This window comes from Lasioglossum baleicum, chromosome 10 (assembly GCF_051020765.1).
Source record: "Lasioglossum baleicum chromosome 10, iyLasBale1, whole genome shotgun sequence".
In the NCBI taxonomy this organism is placed as follows: Eukaryota; Metazoa; Arthropoda; class Insecta; order Hymenoptera; family Halictidae; genus Lasioglossum; species Lasioglossum baleicum.
The window spans coordinates 2,283,010-2,301,389 of NC_134938.1; the positions used below are offsets into that span (position 1 = coordinate 2,283,010).

The 18,380-nt window shown below is 37.2% G+C and overlaps 3 protein-coding genes across 5 annotated transcripts in view; 2 read left to right on the forward strand and 1 right to left on the reverse strand.

The window, feature by feature from the left end:
• Positions 1-157: 157 nt before the first annotated feature.
• On the forward strand, positions 158-2,413 carry Rpl7a (ribosomal protein L7A). Its single transcript, XM_076432055.1, has 6 exons — positions 158-317; positions 668-782; positions 862-1,011; positions 1,229-1,449; positions 1,664-1,786; positions 2,174-2,413. The coding sequence occupies exons 1-6, from the start codon at positions 303-305 to the stop codon at positions 2,354-2,356; spliced, it is 807 nt and encodes a 268-aa protein (XP_076288170.1). The 5' UTR covers positions 158-302; the 3' UTR covers positions 2,357-2,413.
• A 65-nt stretch (positions 2,414-2,478) lies between these two features.
• On the reverse strand, positions 2,479-6,774 carry Vps53 (vacuolar protein sorting 53). Its single transcript, XM_076432044.1, has 14 exons — positions 6,617-6,774; positions 6,419-6,523; positions 5,766-6,166; positions 5,443-5,563; positions 5,231-5,367; positions 4,724-5,153; positions 4,200-4,546; positions 3,888-4,043; positions 3,677-3,802; positions 3,519-3,597; positions 3,302-3,450; positions 3,050-3,215; positions 2,842-2,988; positions 2,479-2,750 (listed from the first exon to the last, which is right to left on the reverse strand). Exons 2-14 carry the CDS (start codon positions 6,503-6,505, stop codon positions 2,589-2,591), a joined length of 2,508 nt encoding a protein of 835 aa, XP_076288159.1. The 5' UTR covers positions 6,506-6,523; positions 6,617-6,774; the 3' UTR covers positions 2,479-2,588.
• A 617-nt stretch (positions 6,775-7,391) lies between these two features.
• LOC143212836 (cell adhesion molecule 1) overlaps positions 7,392-18,380 on the forward strand; it is a 29,825-nt gene continuing 18,836 nt past the window's right edge. The window contains exons 1-2 of one of the 3 annotated variants that reach the window (XM_076432052.1): positions 7,392-7,617; positions 14,531-14,748. In XM_076432052.1, the coding sequence (XP_076288167.1) occupies positions 7,554-7,617; positions 14,531-14,748 (282 nt within the window). In that variant the 5' untranslated portion in view covers positions 7,392-7,553. The other 2 variants (XM_076432053.1, XM_076432051.1) reach the window with 2 other exon arrangements.

An 18,380-nucleotide genomic window follows, 5' to 3' on the forward strand; every position in this document is an offset into this window, starting at 1 on the left:
TTCTCCGAAGAAAAAATATAATATATCTTGTCGGTGCTTGTGCTTGTACATGTGTGTATGTACTTCCAATTGAAATCCGATAGGTGATTCGGAATAAGAAACGAATTGCCATGAGTTTACTATCTAGGAACAATTACTCCACGACGATATTTGTCAAGTGGCGCTGTTGTCGCCTGTGGTGGCGCTGCAAGAAAAATCGTTCTTTACGTTCTCGGCGTCCGTACTTCGCGTCGTGTTAAGCGAAGTACAAACTTTTATATCCGTTGCGATATAAAGGATCCGTTAAGTTTTCATTGAAAACAATGGTCCAAAAAAAGGTAAATCTATTACATTGCCGAATACAAATAATATTTCTAAGCCGGATCATGTTACTGTTATGAATTCGAATGGTTCAAATTCGGCATGTCTTGGATTCGTTCGTATGGAATAAATAAATATGTTTTCTTTCTGTAGAATACATACTCGTTCACGAAATTCGTAAATTGTTATGAATACAATAATTTTTCTGTACTGCGAAAATACGAGTGCATGGAACTGTATACAAACAATATTGTTTTAAATTCTCTGATTAACCACAACCTTGCTAACCTATACAGAATTATCCACGAGTAGTAATTTTCAGTAGTTTCTGATTACGGTTTTTAACGAAAATCTTTTTGTTATTTAGCCGAAGAAGAAGGTGGGGAAGAAGGTGGCAGCTGCCCCACTGGCAGTGAAGAAAGTTGAACCCAAGAAACAGACGAATCCTCTCTTCGAGAAACGCACCCGCAATTTTGGAATCGGTGAGGAGACATTGCTGTTTACGTCCAGTTGATAGACGATGTTTTTGCATTATGCTAACGAGCTAAATTTGATACTCAGGACAGGATATTCAGCCTGCTCGTGATCTCAGTCGTTTTGTCAAATGGCCCAAATATATTCGTATCCAGCGCCAAAGAGCTGTGCTCCAAAAAAGGTTGAAAGTACCGCCACCGATCAATCAGTTCACACAAACGCTAGACAAGCAAACAGGTTTGTAATTAAAAACCAATTAAAATAAATTAAAGGACTTGAAAGTAGGGCTGTTACTTTTAGAAGTATAATGAAGTATATATCGTTGTATAAAGTTAAATTAATATAAACAGGGTAGATGCTAAATCCTAATCTTACATTTTTTGAGGAAGTTAACAATACATATTAGCGCTGTAATGTCTCGCACTAACCATTCACTTTTTTTCAATTATTGCAGCAACACAGTTATTCAAAATGATGGAGAAGTACAGGCCTGAATCTGCAGCGATGAAAAAAATGAGGCTGAAGGCTAAAGCAGAACAAAAAGTTGCCAAGAAGGAAGACGCGCCAACAAAGAAACCCAATGTACTGCGCAGTGGGACAAACAAAGTTACTACGCTCGTCGAACAGAAGAAAGCCCAACTTGTTGTGATTGCGCACGATGTGGATCCAATCGAGGTATAAATGGGCGTTCCTGTCTATTAAGATAATAATTTATTAGCCATTTTATTTTTAACAATGATGTTAACAGAATTTCTTCACCTGAGAATATATTTGATATAATCGGTACTATTCGAAAGATGACAAACGACATACTGAGAAAAATATATAAATAATCTTATGGCTCAAGTAATTTATTTAACGATGTTTATCATACTGTTTTTATTTACAGGTTGTTCTTTTCCTGCCTGCACTTTGCCGTAAAATGGGTGTACCATACTGCATTATAAAGGGTAAAGCTCGTTTGGGACGTCTCGTCAGACGTAAAACTTGTGCTACAGTGGCTATAACTCAGGTAAAAATAATTATAACTCGACTGCTAATCTTCATGCAAAATAAAAAAAATGTTTGCATCGATTGCAATACATAGGAGCCAAATAGAAATTTCTGTTTTCTTTTTATTGTCTTATTAAGCTGAAATTAATACACAGCAGTCCTTAAATCTTCTTAATTCGTCCACGGCTTTAAATTGTACGTGTCCATTTTGTGACAATCACATTGTCAAACATTATTTTTATTTTATGCATGTACCTACATTGCAAATGATGAACACAAATAGAGCCAATCCAATGATAATATTTGTGATATATCTATTTAATATTTACCTGACTTATTCTTACTAATATCTCTATTTTTTTACAATGTCCTCAATTTTTTGATAACATGTTGTTTACGTAAACAGGTGGATTCTGGTGACAGGGCCAACTTTGCTAAACTGGTCGAAGCCGTGAAGGTAAACTTCAATGATAGATATGATGAAATCAGGCGTCATTGGGGCGGTGGTCTTTTGGGTAGCAAATCTGCTGCTAGGATAGCTAAGCTAGAGAAAGCTAAGGCGAAAGAACTTGCGCAGAAACAGGGTTAACATCGTCCTGTTCGTGGGGGTTTGTTTACAATGTATAACAATAAAGAATGAAAAACAGTTCGTTTGTGTTCTAAATGGCACGTGACCTTTAAATAATTTTAATAATAAATGTTAAGATAGAGCGTAAGGTATAGAGTGTAGAGAGGATGCTCTTAACAAGTATTCAAATTTTATATAGATATATTTCAATTCAATATGTACAATTTAATATAAGACTTGCTATGAAAAATGCTTATATTCTTTTCTTTATTAATTTTTCTAGTTTTTTTATTCGTCCAGCTTCGTGTTCTGGACTGTCCTGAATAATGTGACTCTTCGCGTCATGCGAGGAAACCGCATTTTCAGGTTGCTTGAATTGTTCAACTAGTAGAGCTTGCTCTGTTTTTTTCAAACCCTATAAATAATTTAGAGTTATGATATGCTAAATACAAGTTTAGTCGGAAACATTACTGTACATCAATTAAAAAGCAAAATTAGATACTTACTTTCATATCTAGAATTTTCTTAAACTCTTGTGCCTCTAGATCCGGAAAACGCAGTCTACATTGTTTTACAAAATCCTTTGGAGATTCAATTGGCGACATTACAATTTTGAGTATCATTTCAGCGCTTGCCATGCCTTTTACAACTACCTGATCACAATAACAAATGAATTAATATAGTCATAGGTATACTGATAATGACAAACGTTACCTTAGTATACGCCGCTGGTGGTTTTCTTTGATCTTGATAACCTGTTGTTGGAAGATCCAAGAGAGCAGTCTTCAACACAATCACGTCTAGCAATAATTGTTCCGCACCCATGGTATTTAAAGGTTTACATTTATACAGCTGTTGCACTAATTTAACTATAAACGAGCTGCAGAAAAATGGAAAGATCATTAACGTATCGAAATAATTATAACAGAAATTAGCAGAGTACAAAGGATCAAGAGTGTATATTACCTTGCAAAATTCACACAGAGATAAGTAAAATACTTTCTGCACGCAGACAACCTATCTCTGATAGTAGGTATTGTTTGCCGAAGGTGCGTCACAATAGTATTAACATAATTGCTCTGATCACCAACAACTTCTATTGCACTCCACTGAACCTGAAATAATAATTATGATAAATGTAAATATACTGAAACGGTAGAGTATAGTAATAAAATTTGCATACTTTCGTCATCGCAGTCAATGCAGATTCACATGCTGACTCTAGATCTTGAACTAATAATTGAATACAATTTGATATGACACTGAAAGAAAGTTATCCAATTATTAATAAAAGAAAAATTAGTGAACGGTCAGTAAATAATATGGAATGTGTGTGTATACTTGTGAAAAATATCTTGTTCTTGAGACAAATTAATTTTTTCAGCAAAACATTTATCCGTCTTTTCTCGCAATTTTTCTTCTAATTGCTTTGTTGTTTCCGAGCAATATTCAGCTGTTGTTAACACGCTATAACATACACAGATAATAAAATATATTTTCTTTTAGTCGCCCACCTAGCGACAATAAAAAATCGGTGAGGTGAAATGTTTACCAGCATATACGTGATTGTTCTTCTTTGCTAAATCTAGTAGTTTCACCTTCTTTCAAAAAACTTTGGAAATTTTGTATGAAACCAGACGTTGAGAGATCTCGGAAATCACGAGTTATGCTACTCATGCTTGTAGCAAGCCCTGCACTACCTCCAATTCTGTAACAGATCATACAACATCAAATACCACCGAATAACCACATAAATATATAAGTAACCACATGTATATAAGGTCACAGACGAATTATGACGCGACGCAATGTACTATTAATAGACGTACTATTTAATGATAGTACTTGTAGTTCTGTTACTTACTTAGGTAAATTATTTTGAAGTATTTTTAGAGCATATTCCCGCAGGTATTTTTGAAACGTTTCAGACAGACTCAGCATAATCAAGCCGGTACTGAGTTGTGTGCATTGCAACATACACTTTTTGTAAAACACAAACAAATCTGCACAAGATGATAGAACACTACTAGGTCCCTCGATACCATCGAATTCTCTGGCACCGGGGGGTTGTGTTTTCGAATCTGATACAAATTTTTCCATTAAATCTGCTAGATTGCGATCCAAGCTTTCTATATAAATACTTAGATATGGCTCGAAGCATCTTCCAATGAGATTGGTAAATGGCGATGGCTTGGGTTTCTCATTCTGCACCTAATATATTATGGAATGAATATGTCTTATACACTGTGTGAAAGGATATTCTGCAAAATATACAGCAAAGTCCCAATCTAAGACGTACATAGAACGTAGAAAAGAACAGCAAAGCTCGAGAGGCCTCCGTTGGACTTAGAAGGGGGGGACTTTACTGTATAATTAAATATACTTTACCTGTTCATTTATTTCAAATGGATTAGTTGAAACTTTGTCCGCGGCATCCGCGTTGACAGTTTTCTTAATTGCCGCTTCAATATTCTCCAAAGTAATGCCACTAAATCTTTTTGCTAACAGTGACTCAAAGTTACTAGTTCTTTGAATCGCGTACAACAATAGTTTCACATCTATTTCTGACCGTCGTTTGTGCATTAATTTTGTCAGATCTTCACGCGTAACGTGACAAAATTGTACAGCAATTCGTTCCGAGATCTCCCAGTCCTGTGGAAAGATCGTCCCGAATTTCGATTCGAAGTCGAGCAAATGCTTCTTTATCCACGCATATCGCCGATCTATTTTATCCAGCCATGCAAAGTCTTGATTCTCTTCGAACAAGTGTGCATACTCTTGCAATTGTATACCTACGAACCAGGTAAGCAGATCCTTCCTTGTGGAAAAAGGGTGAATTATCGCAATCATCTTTGAACTTGCATAGTACTTCAAATTGTGACCAATTATACATACTTGACTTTAGGATCTAATATGGACAACACCAAACAGCCTTCTGTCAATTGATTGAAATATTTTGGATTTTGACCAGAAAATGCTTGCTTGAAGTCTGCTGTAATTTGTTGGGCCAGTTCGACTTGTATTTGACGCACCTGCGAGTTGGAATGTTAATTAACAAGATTTACAGCAAATTCTAAGTGAACGTTTGTGACTGAAATATTATGTACTTCGTCGGATAACTGCTTCACTTGCGGTATATCCATGTAACTATTAAAATGCTGCATTACTTCCATTACAGCTTGCAGCGGTAAAATAATTTCTCCGTACTGTTTCCTTTCTGTCAACACCCTGAGGAGATAGATGTGTAACGGAATATTTAATCTGCCTAGTTACAATAAATATATCAGATGATTGCGTAAGTACGTGCTGTACTGCACTGCGGAGTGTAGAAAAACAATTATATGGTCATTGAATTTTATTTTCAGGTTGGACACGAGCTTATGCAATCATCTAATAGTAAAAGTTTACGATAGAAGTCAAGACACTATACTTTAAAGAATCTACACCTTCTACGAGCATGTGTAAGTGGTTCAAAGCAGTGATAGAAGCAGTGAGATTTCTTTTGGCAAAATCCATTTGTTTAATGTCCCTCGTTATTTCCTTAACCACTTCTTCGGATTGTTCTGCTTTATCTTTTATATCTTTGATATGTACAAATAATTGTTTTATGACTTTCTGCGCATCCTCCAATGCTGCTCTCCCATCTTGTCCCACGTTCGTTTGACCACGTACCACAGAGCGTATCTCTTTGTCAATGGTACGTATCTTTAATTCCATATTATTTACTACATCATCTATGTTCGACAAAGACTGTTCCGTCGGGAACAGTGAATTTATGTAGTCTACTACATTAAAGTTTGGTTGGTCCAATGGATCGGTGCTAGGCAGAACCTAATGGTACAAAATAGATGTAATAGTTTCATATGTAAAATTCGACAGAGAAAAGAAAACTATAGACATAAATTTTGAATTTATTACACGACAACGACAACTATAATAGACAGTTGTGAACTTGAACCAATTACGATGACAATATATGTGATTTAATTTTATTACAAAAACGTAAATAAAACTTGATGGTTTGTAAAAAGTATTATTGAGATGACAGCTGTAAACAATTTGATAGCTTGTCAGATTCCTAACCTGTTCGATAACATTCTGCACATTTGGTGGAAGAGTACAAACAGTCGAATTCAGATCTTCTAAATCATCTTCATCGTGTCCTTCCATGTCTGCTTCTGTCTCGACCTTTTTTTAATGTCGTAAATTCATACGTATCTCATATTTTAGACTAAATCCATATAGACATTCGAGATAACAAAAGACAGGTTACGTGCTTACCAGTGCTTACGGTGCTTACGTGATGCTTCAACCTTATACAACCATGGAACAGCTGCACTTGCACTGACTTGCACTGTGTACTGCTGTGTACTTTTATCTTATTTTTATAAATGCAAATAATAAATACCTATTTACATATGTACGATCATGCCGAAAGTATACGATATACCTACTAAAAAATACGTTTTTTACATTTTTAGTATATTCTAACATATTCTATACAATATTTATATATTCCAGTATATTATTATTTACAATGTTTCAAATAAATAAAAAATGTAAAGTAACAATTTTCTCTTTTTTTAAATTATAAAATACTAATATATAAAAATTGCTATTCAAGTATTAAATACAGAAATATAATTTCAAAAAAGCGTACATTAATATATTTTAGTAAATAATGCGTAAAATCATATATATATGGTTTCATAAAAAAAACGAAGTGTTATTACTTCTGAGCAAATTGTTCCTGGATAGATTAAAAAAAAATGTGAAAAGCATAGATATGAAAAGAAGGATTAAGCTGTCAAGATGATTAGATATTGTCAAGCATTGTCCGAGATAATCGCGTGAACGGATAATAATGCAAATGAAAATATGTGGTCGCGGGGTGTATGATAAAGGCATCAGAATTCGATATCGAGTCGTGTCACGGGCTCGGTGTCGCTTATTTCGTGACAGGCTCATTAGCAAATCCGATTTCGAAGATCGTCCGATAAACCGGAAGACAAGCGAGCCTCCACTCTATGTTTCATATTCTATGGGAGTTGGTCGGAACGATCGAAAAGCTTGGTCAGTTGTAGCGCCGACTCGGCTCGAAGTTGTGTAGTTTAAAGGCACGTCACTGTACAAAATAGAAGCACGTTTTTTTCTGTAATTTCAGTAGAGTAGAGACGATAACAGTTCCGTAGAGACGTCGCAACGAATTCGTACGGCAATGTCGCACCGGCCAGCGTACTGGGGAAAAATCGTACTCGTATATATTTTCCAATTATTTTCATGTAAGTTCGCCCCTCGCAATCGTAAACACCCAACCCGGCCAGTTCATTTTCCTCCCTTTCTCTCTCTTTCTCTCTCGAACTCCGAAGAATAACCGATTATTTTCTATTCATAGTTTATGTGTCACGATTGTTCGGTCGCCGGGCAAACTTTCCCTTGAAATGTACAGTCGATCTTGATAAGCTTATCGCCACGACTTTATTCCGTTTCCGCGCATAAAAGTGTTCCGTTGTAAAACCGTATACGTGTGTGTCATATTTGAATGAAAGCCATCGGCAACGGCTGGCTACTTCATTGATAAAACCCAGATGAAAAAGCTTTTCTACCGAAATGCGCAACGTCATTCGCGGAAATTCAAAGGGAACCCACTTCGGAGCCAGTTACGTCAAAATAAGTGGCAACGCGATCGAAAATGTGTTTCGAAATGGTGTTCAGGATTTTTTTCATTGAAAAATGTTCTACGAACAGCTGAAGACACCGCGATCGGCCAATTTCTGTGTGTAAATCAAACGTTAATATTTTTCGCGGTTTTTTCGAACGGCCTCCGAGTGTCGTTCAACAATTCACACATATTTTTCTATATGTATACATATATGTATTAAGTTTAAATTCTTTTATATTATTCTGCTGTCGTTACTTTCACTGTTCTCCAATTTTCAGTTGTTGTATGTACACGTTTGTGTTTTTTTTTATAGGAACATGTAATCCGTTTAAGAACCCTGCGGTGCTACGTGCTACGTGCTACGAGTTTTCCGACGAGTACCGAGCCTGAATTAACAATTTTATTTTTGCACGTTGTAGGTACACCACTCGGTAATTACTAGACTGCGGATCTTTATGTAAAATAAAAACTGTTTGCACCGATTGCAAGACGCAGGAGCGAAATAAAAAATGTCTTTCTTCTTTTAATTATCTGATTACGCTGAAGCCAATACGCTGATGTCTGTAAATCTTTTTAATATGTTCACTGCGTTAAATTGTGCTTACCCATTTTTGTAACGAATGCTTTTATGCATAAAAATCCGCAGTCTAGTAATTACGCAGCAACGATATCACAAATTTACCTATATTTTCTATTTTCCTTTCACCTCTTTATTTACATTTGAATAAATATTTTTATTTCCACATATATCCCGGTGTATACATATTATTTCTCGAGAGACGAGCAGAGACAAGACGTTTTCTCTTACGTATATAAGTAGAAAAAACGATTACCGGTTTTTGTTTCTCTTGTCTTATTTTCCTTGGTTAATCGTGCGAATCTTTAATCTTTTTTTCCACGTTTCGTCGAAGCCGAGCGATTTCGAGCGAAGACGGAAACCGATCCAGCCGAGGTGTACAGAGACGGGTTGACGCGCGCGGGACGATTTCATTTCTACGATTTCGTTGTCCTCCTCGGATATGGTGTTTTTGGAACGTCTTGAAAGCTTCGAACGGCGTGCGCGCGTGTTGGTAACACGCGCTTTCAGTGATCGATACAGTAACACCTCCCAGCAACAGGGTACTGCCACAAGTAGTTACAGCCGACCGAAACCACTCCATTCTTCCATACAGTTTCATTAGCCCCGCTGTGTATTTTTGACACGGGGTCATCCGGAATCTGTTCCGCGAGCCGTTCGGGGACCGTGCGTGGCCCGATTAATCGGCCCTGCTACCTTCAATCGAATTAACACGGAAGCTTGACACGAAAACGTTGATCGTCCTAGACGACCTAGTTTTCAGCCCAGGAATCCTCGATTTAATAGACGCTCCCCACGCCCGATACCGCTAAATTGCGCCGATATTCAATATGGAAAAGTTACAAGCTCAGTCACCTTAGACACCTTTTCCTTGAGCCACCGGCGTCACTGTCGCGATAGAACGAATTTTCTTTTCACGAGGATAGCTTAGAGCACCAGGGCCCTCGAATGGACTTGACTATCTTTCTTCGAATTGTTCGAAAGACTTTAAACATTCAGGGGATAGAATCCCGTGTGTAGCAACTTGAAGCACGATCGTTGTTTACAGCGAATTTTGTTAACGTTTTCATTGATATTTCGTTGCATGCATGTTTTATAGTTTCTTTATTTCTTAAAGCAGCATTAGGGAGATTTGGGACACGTATAATTATAATCATTAGACAGCGGATATTTCCACCTGAATTGCAATAAATCGGAATGACGTAAAAATTAATTTTCTCTCGTAATATGTTCAATAGGTTGAAAATAGTATAACAGTATTTTTAAATTCGTCTAATGTTTTTAATGGTTTAAATTACACCTACTCATTTTTAGTCATAAATGCGTAGAACCCGCCGTCTATCGATCATAAATATCTTTATTTTTGTACATTTACAAGTGTGCTATCGTAGATATTGTTTTATCATTAATCAGGGTTGAACGCATTTTCGAAAAATTGATGGACATTATTACATCTTGCATATACGAATAGAAAATCAACTGTACGATTTTGGTTTGCACGCATATTCACTTTCTGGCAGTGTACTTTATAATGGTGCAGCAATTTTTAATGGCGCCTCAGAGTCACTGTTCGGAGTGCTAAGAGTTAATAGTTCGGAAAGAATTCAACATTTTTATGCGGATATTTCTTTGAACGAATTTTTGCGAAGGCTATCAAGATATCGATTTCGCTATCCAGAACAATTTACCGTTTTCACGAACCGTATGACGTGCCTTTATTAGACACTACCTTCCACACTTATGTCTACGTCTACACATCGCACACACTCCCTCTCATTCACACTCGACCAGTATTTACGGCATATTCTTTCAGACTTTTACATTTTGCTCTAGAGTTCTTTAGATAGAGTGTGGCCATTAGTTTTTGCTCCCCCTTTTTGCTACCTCTCTGAAAGTATTCTCCGACTTTTTCCCCTCGAAACAGCAAAAGGAGTAAAAATGTGGAAAAAGCCTGTCATATATGTATATACATATACATATGCATATACATATATGTATACGTATGCCTTCGTTTTAAAGGGAATCGATCATGGAAATTTGCGATTTATGTATGCAGCGTACGTAAGAACGTTGACGTCGGCATGGTATTATTAACACGTCACTTACAGTTAATTAAATCCTCTGTGCCTTTCATTTGGATCCATTGCCATCAAAGTTATTGAACACTCCGGCTGCAAAACTTTTCGGAAATATGGAAGAAATTATTGCCTCTGACAACTTGAAAAGTTTCGTTTAAAGTTCCGGAGGCAAGTTTCAACCCAGTAATTATAACGGGGTAATGAATGCTCGAAGCGTAGAAAGGTTTAGTCCGAAAGTTTGTTCTAACACACTTGTTCTAACATGAAAATAGTGTGACATAAGAAAAGTCAATAGCAATTATATCTTTATTCTATTTGTTTGTTCGTTGCCGTTCATTTTTACTTTGTTTTTTATTATGTGCAATTTAAACCTCTCCCTTCAGATGTTTCACTACAGAGATAGAAACATTGAAAGTAATGTGAATGCGTAGCATCGTAGTAAATTAAATGCGTCGCGTCGGTTGCAATCTTTGGGGAATGAAAAAATATAAAAGGTTTGGAAAAGACAGGTTTTTAGCTATTTTTAAGTAAACATCTCTCTATCACAGTCGTTGACCGGACGACCCAACGTGGTCACTAGTCATCCAGTCTGATTCGTGCTCTTTCGAGATCGCTGAAAACCTATCAGAAATCTTTCATAGGTTGAATGGCGTCTAGCCATCTTTGATCCCACGTTCTTGAAAACACGCAGGTCTTTAGTGTATCTTTATGCTTTATGTTAACATCTGAAAATTTAAAAAAAATGCTAGAATATAAAATTTGATAGAATTCGGTACAATTTTTATTTCTTTCAGATCTACAAGGGCTACTACCGTTACCATTGAAAATAAGATTTCATTTGATTCGACTTTCTCTTACAAATTGCATGAACATCCGCAGTCTAATAATAACACTAATAATTGTTGATTTTGTATGACCACCGGAAAAAGTAGAATATTCAGGGGGATATTGAATAAATGAATAATTATCAGACGATAACGGCTTGATACGATTGTTCTTTTAACGTGGCGAGATACTAAAAGTAAAAATCAATGCACGGAAGGACTGTATATTCCGTGTAGCGTGGCGCAGATGTTTAGGAGCAATCCTGGAATAATTTAATTTCCTGTTGACCTTACTGCCATGAATTAATTCATTACAAAGGAACGGTGGTTAACTAAAATAATACGGATCTCCAGAAGCGCAGCAAACTGACACGTAAACGTTGATCGTTCTAGGCGACCCAGTTTCCCAGCTAGAAATTCGTCGCATTAATAGACGCTAACGCACTAGATTGCGAGGGTGTATATGTATGCAATAATTACAGCTGAATTAGTTGACTATTTAATATCGACGCGACTGCGCATTATAATTCATAAACGTTTCCGCGAATAGATAGTAACGAAAGTAACGATAGAGCGAACGAAAACGAGAAAATTGGTGTTAGTTTTATTCAATTTTTTAAACGTTCTCGTGACACATTTTTATACTAACAATAAGTCCGTTGGCTTCGCTGAACATTTCTGCTGGAATTTTCCCTTCGAAGATTAATTTTTCATTCGAGTCTGTCGCGTTTGATACTGTTATTTATCTTTGCAAATTAGAGCACAGCATGCTTCTCATAGCTTATGCGATACACCGTCGAAGACAACGTTGAATTTATCAAGATAGAACGGACGGGGAGATAACGTGTTTGAACTAATTCAGTTTCGTGTATTCGGCTTCATAATATTATTAGATCTTCATAACATCTGTACTGCTTCAGAATATATCATGATCAGTTGATTTAATACCGTTACTATTCCCATGATTCTATTCCATCCTTGTCGGTGGTAACGACCTAATTATACCTGATTAATAAGTAGAATAGCCACGTATCAAGTTTGCTTGGCGATCAACTGTCTTGTTCCACTTACCTACTTGCCCCAGTTTTACACTTATTTCAACTTTATTTCACGTCTCTTACGGAATTTTAATTTTTTATTGAACCTTCCCTCGAAATCGCCTATTTGAAATATTCAACCGATGACTGATTGTGAGATTCTTCCAATATTCAAGAGACACTATCCGGTGTTCGAAACGTGTGGAATACGCAATGAAAAATTCATCACATATTTTCACAATTATTTATCGCATTACGAACAAAACAATTATATTTTACTTTGATACTTTTGCGTGGTACAAATATGTTATCGTTGTCTAGAAACGATTTCTGTTGGATTTTTTTCGTTTTACTAACGGTTCATTTCATTTCATTCCAGTTACATAATAGTTATTGAAATTATAAAAACGCTTTCATAGGAAATTCAGACTGAATTGTCTTCTTTATTTAAGCATGCATTATGTATAATGAAAACCGTGCAAAGTTGAAGTAACATCCCCGTTTTAAAGCCACGGCCTTGTGTTCGGCGAACAGCATGACGCAGTCAAATCAAAATTATTCAGCAAATTGAGTCGAATATGACGAGAAACGTATGCAAACAAACATTTTCGCAATGGAAAAAGTTCCTTCACCCATTTCAAGGAAGTACAGAATTTTCGGGACACTCTCTATATGTTTCAAAGCCAGTTCGGCGAACAGTATGACGCAATCAAATTAAAATTATTCAGCAAATTGAGCCGAATACGACGAAACGTATACAAACAAACACGCTCGTAGTATAATCTACGTGTATTCGTTAAGTATCTTAATTAATTGATTCATTGGTTATTCGAATTAAAGTGAATACGGGATCCTGTGACGTGGTATGTATTTAACGGTGTTTATGCTCCCGCCGCGCCGCGTCAATAGATGCGTGATGCATGAATTAATTAACAATTTTACAGGCGGGAACGACGTTACACAAAATGTAGCGTAATTTTCGTATTCTTTCGAACGAACCGATCGACGATATTTTAACCACGTAATCATCGCCGATAATAAACGATACCTTGTTTTTTCTTTCGCTGTAATGATCGCAACGCCATTCACAGGCATCACCGGGAAATTGGTTGTTACTTGCGTTTTTACAGCATCGAATCAATGGACAATGTCCGCCGGATTTCTTTAGTTTTTTTCGAAAGAATTTCGCGAATTTTCGAATGTTTTCGCTTAGTTATCTTCGTGGAACCGGCGTTATTCAACCGTGGATTCGCAATTCATCGTTTAAAGAGCGAGACCAAGCAAACGGATGTGAATCGCATTAATTCAGAAAGGAGAGTTTATTTCAATGCAGCGCATCATTATCTTTCCATACCATATGCCCTTTGCGAACCACCGACGCGACGCGCGACGAGTTGTGTTGTATTTCCAGTGTTTCAAGTTTTAAATTTAAATGTCAACACGACCGATTCAATTTTAATATAAAATTACTATTCTGTTTATTGCACTTGTTCGCTTAATGGTCAATGCGTAATAACGAAATGCAGCGCAACATTAATAGAGCTTTGCAACGTTGTTCCTCGCGGTACGTTTCAATTGTTTGTTTGCAGGAACGCCACGTCGCCTCGCCTCTCGTCGGTTTTTGAAACAATCATCGTTCCAACCGTTACAATTTCTACAATCTGTGTTTCTCTCTCTCTCTCTCTATACAGTAAATTTATACTTATTATCTTTAAAGCAGTTTGTTTGCAGTTTGGGAAAATCACCCATCCAAGTTTCTTTTCAAAGTTCCAATTTCTTGAGGGTGTACAGAATTTCTAGAAAATTTCTAGAAATTGTTTATTTGTAGAATTCTTTTTGAACGAAATCATCACACAGCTGAAATATTGACAGTTGCTCGAGAATCGGAGCAAACGTAGTGGTAAAATTATTTTTCGGATCGACTGTACATACGCGCGAGTAACTCGCCGTGGAAGATTCTGATGGGAAATCATTGAAATCGAGTTGTTAAACAGAATGTATTATCGGTGGGTTCCAGATGCAACTTCCACGATGACATCCACGGTGCAGGTGCAATTGATGGCGCAGTCCTACGTGACGTATGGCAGCACGACCGCTCTGCATTGCAACCATAATGTACCGGATGATTTGTTGCACAAAGTGGAATTCATGAAAGACGACAAGAAGATACTGCAGTACATAAAGGATAGAAAACCGCCGTTCGTCGAACAGCGGGTAGAAGGCGCGAATATGGAGGTGAGTTCGCAATTAACGCACACAATCCTCTTGTTCTGTTTTAATTACACACCTTTCAAACGATCGTCACGTCGCGTTTAACGATTTTACCCTCGCGTCGCGTACGTATACGAACATTTTTCGGACGTAGTACAATAATCGAACACGGACACGCGAATTTAGTATTGGAATTGGAACAGCAAAGTTATATCACACACCGTTGAAATTTAGAACTATTTTTTGTCACCGGAACAAAGCATCGAACACGTTAACGAGACAAAAAAGCAAATGAGAAATGGAATCGTGTCGCTGCACGGCGTGCAGCGCGCGGCGCGGCGCGCAGGCATAGACATTTTACTATAGCTTTTGTACCATAAGAGATATCGGGATGAAATTTCCACTAAAATTCTTTAAAATATTATTCCTATCTACTGATAATTATCGTAATCTTTCTATTATATAAAATAGTTCTGTCACGCAAAAACTCCGCGAAACATACTATTTTCAAAATGTCCAACTTTAAGTGTTCGTTACGATTACAATCTTGATTATACTTTTTATTAATTTCTTTATTTTCGAGGTAGATGGATATTTAGAAAGCAATACAAAGCTTGTTCATTTTTCGACAAAATGTCACTCGATTTCCCAATCCGGACTATTCCGGACCACTGTGCGGCGCGATGCTTCTGGTCGCTATAGTGAAACCGAAAAATAGAAGAATCCGTGCTCGAATACAATTTGAAAATATCGAATAAAGTTCTTTCGTGCGATGTCTCGCGATATCGAGGCAGATTCAATTTGCAATCTTCTTCCGGTTCGGAAGAAAACGCGTGGGATCTTATTTCAATGAGGGAGGATTATTCCGAGCCGAGATATGTATATCATTGTCTACGAGTATCTGAATATTCACGCCTTTCGCATAAGATATCAAATATTTGGATACTCCGACGACACCTTTTCAACAAGACAATGTCTGCCGCGCGAAGAAACTCTCTCAATGAATGAATGGCACGTTGTTTGCATTCATGAGAATACCACAATCATGGAAAATACATGTTTTCGATGTGAAAAGGATCGGTTGTGTAGCTTCCACGCTATACATAAAATATTTGCCTAGTGTCCCGTTCTTACGCGTTAGCAGTCGAATTCATTACGTTGGCACGTAGTAAGAAGGCTCGAGTCTCAAAGGAGCGTAAAAGTACGTAAGGAATTTCACTTTTAGTATTGTGTCAGGTTAATAATGGGAGTACATTTAACAGAGGGCTCTCGCGATCCAGAGCTGGGTAAACCCCGCACAACATAAAATCTAAAATATTCAATAGTGTTTGAAATATTTATTTCGCCAAATAATGCCCATCTGTGATGCAATCTCAATGCTCAAATCTGAAACCTTTTTCACACCGTGTTGCACCCCTGAACTCGTAACCGGTGACGAGAAGTGGCAGACTCCCGCAGAACCATCTTTTTCTGTAACATTCAAACCTGTGGACCCGGATCCAAGTGTCTCCCTAAAAGTAGTAAAAGTTAATTTGCATCTTGTAAGTGGCGGTGTCGAAGCCTCCGCTTTTGTGTTAATAACGTGCCGGAGTCTGCGAGACTCCGTATTCCCGTTAACCTAAATATTTCTGTAAATTATTCATACATTGACTTCTACTAAATTTCTGAATAACATGTACTATAGTGAAATTCAACCAAAACGCTATCTGCTTGTCAGCGTGTTAGCAGCAACGCAGTTAGAAGAGAGTTTCGGGAAGGACAACCGAACACATGTTTGGTTCCTTGACATATTTATGATAGGTATTTATGGTGTGTGTGGCCGTGAAACTAATAAACAGCCCCAATGCCATAAACGCAATAAACTAAGGACCGCATAGGGTCTCTCAGGTATCGGTATTGAACTACTGATTGTCTATTGAAAGCGAGATCTTTAGAAAAGGCAAGCGATCCGAAGTCTTATTGCTAAATAATAACAACACGTGGTTCTGAAGGATCTGGCAACGGAATGGGGAAGGCAATGCCTTTTGGTAAGAGGACTGTGAGCAACCGCACGGCACTTACCCCAAACCTATGAGACAGAACATATCGTGTTTCTAACATGCTGTATACAGAAAGTTTATATGTAAAGCGTTTCTATTTTCTATCCGTAACAGAAGAACTTTGCTTGATACGTACACTGTACACAAAAGACCTTTACAAATAGTCAGAATTAAAATGGTGAAGATATTCGAAAAATCTGAAAACACTGTTTTATTATTTTGGACTTACTAAAATAATTAAGGAAAGGAAAGGATGTATGTTGTAATGGCGGCAAACAATTTCGGTTTCGCATAAAAATACGCAGTCTAGTTATAAATCAGAATAGGGGTTGCTTTAAGGGACGTTTTGTTTTCATTCTGAAAAGTATCAACTATTCTGCACTTTTTTAAAAATGGAACGGCGTGACTAACTACTTTAAAACTCTGTACGCATTTTTATTATACAACTTTTATTAAGTTACCTAAGTTTTGTCAGTTCTCAGTTTGCTCGTAAATACAGTTTTTATCTACGATAGATTTAGGACGCTTCGCGTAATTTCTTCGTTGGCGGTAAAATGTTCCAATTAACTATATTTTAAACAATTTTGAATAATATCTCCCTCTAATATTAAAATTTTCTATTATTATTATTATCACTTTATAAAATATTGTTCTTGTTCGGAGAATAAAGTAATACTGGGTACACATGTACTGCATGTTGTTTTTATTAATTTCTAAAAAGTTTGTTTTGCGTCCGATATCCGGGTGGGGCACGGCAACTGGTAACTTTACCCTAGTTTCTTTCTACGCACTCTTGTTAGAAAGACGTAACTAAAGAACCATTCATAAAATATAAAAAAAGAAACACGTAATACAGTATCAATATGCGCAGTACGGAAATAAAAATGTCGATGAAGATATACTGGAGCACGTGTTGTCCACGCACGACCAGCACAGCACGAGGTTAAGCACACAGATTACTCGGTAGCAAGCTATAATAAGAACAATAACAATAATAATTATATGTATATGTTGAACGGCAAGTTGTTAAACCGTTACGATTTTCTCGTTCGTTATGAACATTAAACACGAAAAAGTATCATAATTTATCGAAGAACCGTGTTCAACGATTCCGTCGTGGAATCGTCGCGTGCTCGATTGACGCGCGCCGCGCCGGTTCCACGTATGTATGTATTCATGTTTCATATCGTACGAAAAACTTTTTACGATGTGTTGAAACGTATTATAACGAAGTTCATTCCCGGCCGCGTGTTTCTCTGCACACTGTGCATTGCATTACCCGGCGGCAATCAATTCCGTTTTTATTCCTTCTCCGATAATACGAAACATCGATACGCGGCTGGAAAAACGGCGATATTTAAATCGTCCGTACTATCGGCTTCAAGCGTCTCGTTAGTCGAGGCTTTTATTAATAAAAGCCAAGTTTTATAGTTCGCTGTGATTTGCAACGATCGACGAGTGTCCGCACAAGGGGACGAGCGGAAAGCTCGGGAACACACGGGGAAAAATTGATACAGCACCACAATTCAATTTGCGTACAGTTTGAAAGCATGATTTTTAATAGCTCGCGCTAAAAACTATTTACAAACACCACCCGTCAAAAGAGAGACTCGAACA

Coding starts and splice junctions, on each gene's coding strand:
- Rpl7a (XM_076432055.1), top strand. Junction 783..861: donor CACCCGCAATTTTGGAATCG/GTGAGGAGACAT, acceptor TTTGATACTCAG/GACAGGATATTCAGCCTGCT. Junction 1,450..1,663: donor ACGATGTGGATCCAATCGAG/GTATAAATGGGC, acceptor TTTTATTTACAG/GTTGTTCTTTTCCTGCCTGC.
- Vps53 (XM_076432044.1), bottom strand. CDS start 6,505: ATGGAAGGACACGATGAAGATGATTTAGAAGATCTGAATTCGACTGTT. Junction 5,154..5,230: donor ATATTAGATCCTAAAGTCAA/GTATGTATAATT, acceptor TTTTTCCACAAG/GAAGGATCTGCTTACCTGGT. Junction 2,751..2,841: donor AGAAAATTCTAGATATGAAA/GTAAGTATCTAA, acceptor AATTATTTATAG/GGTTTGAAAAAAACAGAGCA.